This window comes from Salvelinus sp. IW2-2015, linkage group LG6.1 (genome assembly GCF_002910315.2).
Source record: "Salvelinus sp. IW2-2015 linkage group LG6.1, ASM291031v2, whole genome shotgun sequence".
NCBI classification, from domain to species: domain Eukaryota; kingdom Metazoa; phylum Chordata; class Actinopteri; order Salmoniformes; family Salmonidae; genus Salvelinus; species Salvelinus sp. IW2-2015.
Genome location: NC_036845.1, coordinates 4,889,505 through 4,893,664, shown reverse-complemented (window position 1 = coordinate 4,893,664; position 4,160 = coordinate 4,889,505). Strand labels below are relative to the sequence as shown.

At 47.4% G+C, this 4,160-nt stretch overlaps 1 protein-coding gene across 1 annotated transcript in view; it reads left to right on the top strand.

Annotated features, from left to right (window-relative positions):
• The window catches only part of LOC111964616 (adhesion G protein-coupled receptor B1-like), a 122,978-nt gene that overhangs the window by 106,640 nt on the left and 12,178 nt on the right, over positions 1-4,160 (top strand). The window contains 4 exon segments of the mRNA XM_070443796.1: positions 735-906; positions 1,201-1,296; positions 1,405-1,483; positions 2,703-3,373. Of these exon segments, the coding sequence (XP_070299897.1) occupies positions 735-906; positions 1,201-1,296; positions 1,405-1,483; positions 2,703-3,373 (1,018 nt within the window).

Genomic DNA, 4,160 nt, shown 5'->3' with positions numbered 1-4,160 from the left:
GAAACAAAGACTCTGAAGAGTTGAGGAGTTAGGGAAAGAAATACACATGTTGATAAAGGAGAGAGAGAGAGACATTGTCCTGTAGGAACATATGGACCAGAAGACAAGTCCCTGTCCACTTAATCACACCTCTGCCCTCGGCCTCTTGCGTTTGTCTTTATGTTACGTTTCTTTGCTTCATTTCACTTTTGTTCTTCCTTTACTCACCTCAGCTCCTCCTTTTCCTGTTGCTCTTGGTCTCATATGTTTTATTGACACATCCTTAACATACATGCATATTGTATATGTGAGTTATGGAACATATATTTCAATTGATTATGGATGTATGTTTTTCTTGTGTGATATTAGCATATTTATGGTAGCTACTGTAAGTATATGTAAAACATCAGGCTATATACCTATATCTTGTTATAGGTTTATTATACTGTACATAATGCCAATCATTTCAACAACGAGGGCAACATGCAGTACATAGATGCCTTTTTTAGGAGTAGATATTGTATGTTTTACATTTGACACGCTTCTATTGTAATTAGAAAGTTACATGTAGTTTTTAGTATCATTGAATCCCATTTCAAGCAAGTAAATCATTGAAAATCGTATTAAAATTGTATTAAATCGTATTAAACAATTAAATTGTTTTCCAGAAGTATAGTCTTTCCGTCTTTGTGTATCTTCTACTGACTGTAGTACTGACCCTGGCCCTGGGCTGCTGTTCCTCTCCCATCCTCCAGGGCGTCGCTGTGGAGCTCCTGTGTGGTTCTGCCTCTCCTGGCCCTCACCTGGATGTCTGCTGTCCTGGCCATCACCGACCGACGCTCCTCCCTCTTCCAGATCCTGTTCGCTGTGTTTGATTCGCTGGAAGGCTTCGTCATCGTCATGGTGCATTGCATCCTGCGCAGAGAGGTACATCATTCTTCACCCTGTTGTCACTCTGACACATTTCACCTTGATGATACTCTGTCACAAACTCTTTTTTTATTTATTATTATTATTATTTTATGTGTTATTTTGGATGGTTGTTATATTGGATGGTTGTTGAGGCCCTGTGCTCCACTAGGAGCTAAAAGGGAAAAGTTGATTAAGTAAACCAAGTTGGTTGTTTTGAGGGTGATGTGGAGGGGAGGAGGATGAACAGAGAAGAATCTGACTGTAAAATTGAAAGGTCATGACCTCTGTGTTTATTATGGTGTACTGTAGGTTCAAGAGGCAGTGAAGTGTCGGGTAGTGGACCGCCAGGAGGACGGGAATGGAGACTCAGGGGGATCTTTCCAGAACGGACACGCTCAGCTTATGGTAGTACCACTGGAACGTTATTCTTCATCTAAAACCATGTCTAATATACTTGATATGTATTACATGTTCTTTGTTAACAGGTTTTCTATACATTTCTTTCTTCATTAGACTGATTTCGAGAAAGACGTCGACATGGCTTGCAGAGGAGGTAAGAGTACCGGCAAAAAAAAGAGTGAGTTTATGCTGTGTGTCCTGTCGCGTCTTCTGTCTGTCTGTCTGTCTGTCTGTCTGTCTGTCTGTCTGCTGTCTGTCTGTCTGTCTGTCTGTCTGTCTGTCTGTCTGTCTGTCTGTCTGTCTGTCTGTCTGTCTGTCTGTCTGTCTGTCTGTCTGATGACCCTATACAATCTCTCTGTGCATGTGGATTTTTCTTTGGTTCTGTCATTAAAAGTTACCTGCTTTGCCCTCTCTGCTGCACACGTATTTGTTTAGCAGCACCCTCACATCCCCCTCCTCTCCACCCGCGCAGCCGCCCCTTATGAAGCACAAACACTGTTTTGACATGAGATGACCACATTACTGCAGCATATAACGAATTTAGCCCAGCCATTTGGCAATAGGGCGGTGGTGTGCGAACGAGTGCTAGCAGTAATATGAGGATAAATAGGGTTGTCTGAGTCTCCACATCTTCCCCACATCCACCGGCAGGCGGGCAGGCCGTTTATAATTATGTACCACACCAACAGTGCAGCATCAGATAGAGGCTCTCCTCTGATATCCGTTGGGAGCGGAAGGGAATCTGATTATCTCCCGAGACAGGATATCAGGAAAAGCATCTGGAGCAGAAACGCCATTGAGACGCGAGACACAGCAGACAAGCCACCTGAAGGGGGAGATGGAATATAAGAGGAGTGAAATGACTTTCTCTTTGTGTGAGGTGTGTGTGGAGCGGTGGGGACTGGGGAGTGATTGTAAGATATTTTGTCATGTTGACAGGAAGTTGTCTGATGCTGTTGTCTAGCCCTGTGCTCAATAGTGAGATGCACACACAGCAAGCCAGCAGTTACTGTGAAACGGGGTCGCGGCGTAATCTTCAAGCTAATGATCAGAAGTTCAAGGAAGGCAGTGTAGTCACTAGTTCAATCAACAGTGGGAAGGTTTGCACTCATTCTATAGCATGTCCAAGTCTGAGTTGGACATCTTGAGTCACCCTATCTTTATCTCTGAGTTTTGCGTCTCTCAATTCCCTCCTCCTCCTTCTCCTTCTTCCTTCCTTCTCTTCCTTCTTTTCCTTCTTCCTTCCTTCCTTCCTTCCTTCTTCCTCCTTCCTTCCTTCCTTCCTTCTTCTTCCTTCCTTCCTTCCTTCCTTCCTCCTCTTCTTTCCTCCTTCTTCCTTCCTTCCTTCCTTCCTTCCTTCCTTCCTTCCTTCCTCCCTCCCTCCTCTCCTCCCCCTCCCTCTCCCCAGGTAGTCCTGAAGCGTTCCTCTCTCCAGGGTGATGAGAAGCCATCCTCCCAGCCCCTGACCCTTCAGAAGGGCTCTAACTTCAACACCATGCCTGCCAGCATGGCCAAGGTCCACCTCCAGAATGTGGCAGACTACCCCAGTCATACCCTCACCCTGCGCAGGGAGAAGGGTGGCGCCACCAAGGGCATCAGCACCGAGCTGCCGGGAGCCAAGGCCATCTACATCTGTGACGGGGAGCTCTTTAAACAGCTGGACGGGGAGCTGTCTCCACGGGGGACAGGGGAGGCCGGGGGGCCTGAGGGCACAGGACCAGGGTACATCATCCTGCCTAACAACAACAACACTGGCACCCTGGGGCGGCCCGGAAAGGGCAGCAAGGAGGACACGACGGCCAAGTACAACATCAGCATCGAGCAGCAGATGCCCCAGACCAGGCTCATCCACCTGGCCAACTCGGCGGGYGTGGAGGGCGTCCCGGGTTTCGCGCTGAAGAGCCTGCCTGCGGACCTGGTCAGTGTCTCCTGCTCGGAGAGGGAGTCGCCCGTCCACAACATGCAGAARGTCTCCGGAGAATCCCACATGACCAACAGCATGTGTGAACAGGGTGATTCTGGGAACTCTGGAATGATGTCCAAGAGCGAGACCGTGTCCACTCTCTCCATGAGCTCCCTGGAGGTAAGACACACACACACACACACATAGACACACATACAAACACACACAACCGCATGTTCTCACCACATGACTTGGGGAGGGAGATGGGACAGCTTGATCAAAGAAAATATCAGAAACCAACCAGTGTATTCATGGCATAGGGTTTCTGTTGAAATATCTTTATAGTCGCTATCCTTTTCTGTGTGGTAACAGCACTGTAGTGGCAACATGTACAGAAATATCCCAATCTCGCCTGGCTCGACAGAACGCCAAGATCTTTAAAAAGGTCAGATTTTAGTATTCTCTCCTTGACTGTGCCAGTCCAGTGGGGGAGCTCAAACTCAGACTGCTACACTGACCAGCACACACACACGCACAGCTAGTCGTGCCAAGCCAGCCAATCAGATAGGCAGCCAGTCAGATAGGCAACCAGTCAGACCTCTCAGCCTGCTGGTGTCTTTTCACTTCACCTAGGGCAAACTCGCTCCCCTCCCAAAAATCTGTACGTGCAAGGTCGAGCTGCCCAGGGCAACCAACACCAAGCAGCCTGAAGGTCAGGCTTTCTTTTCTGCTCGCTAACAAGGTCACTCGATCAACAAGCTGTTTACTGCAAGGATTCACGCAACGGGGTCAGGATTAAGCAACATGGCACTCAGTTTCTCATGAGTCACTGTTACACTGAGAAACTGTCTCAGTCGTTTTAACTGATTTGAAACTAACAGTGAAACAGTGAATGCTGAGGAAGAACATCACCATTTTGTTCTGTCAGACTCACACAGCATAATGATGATAGCAGAATGTATCTTTT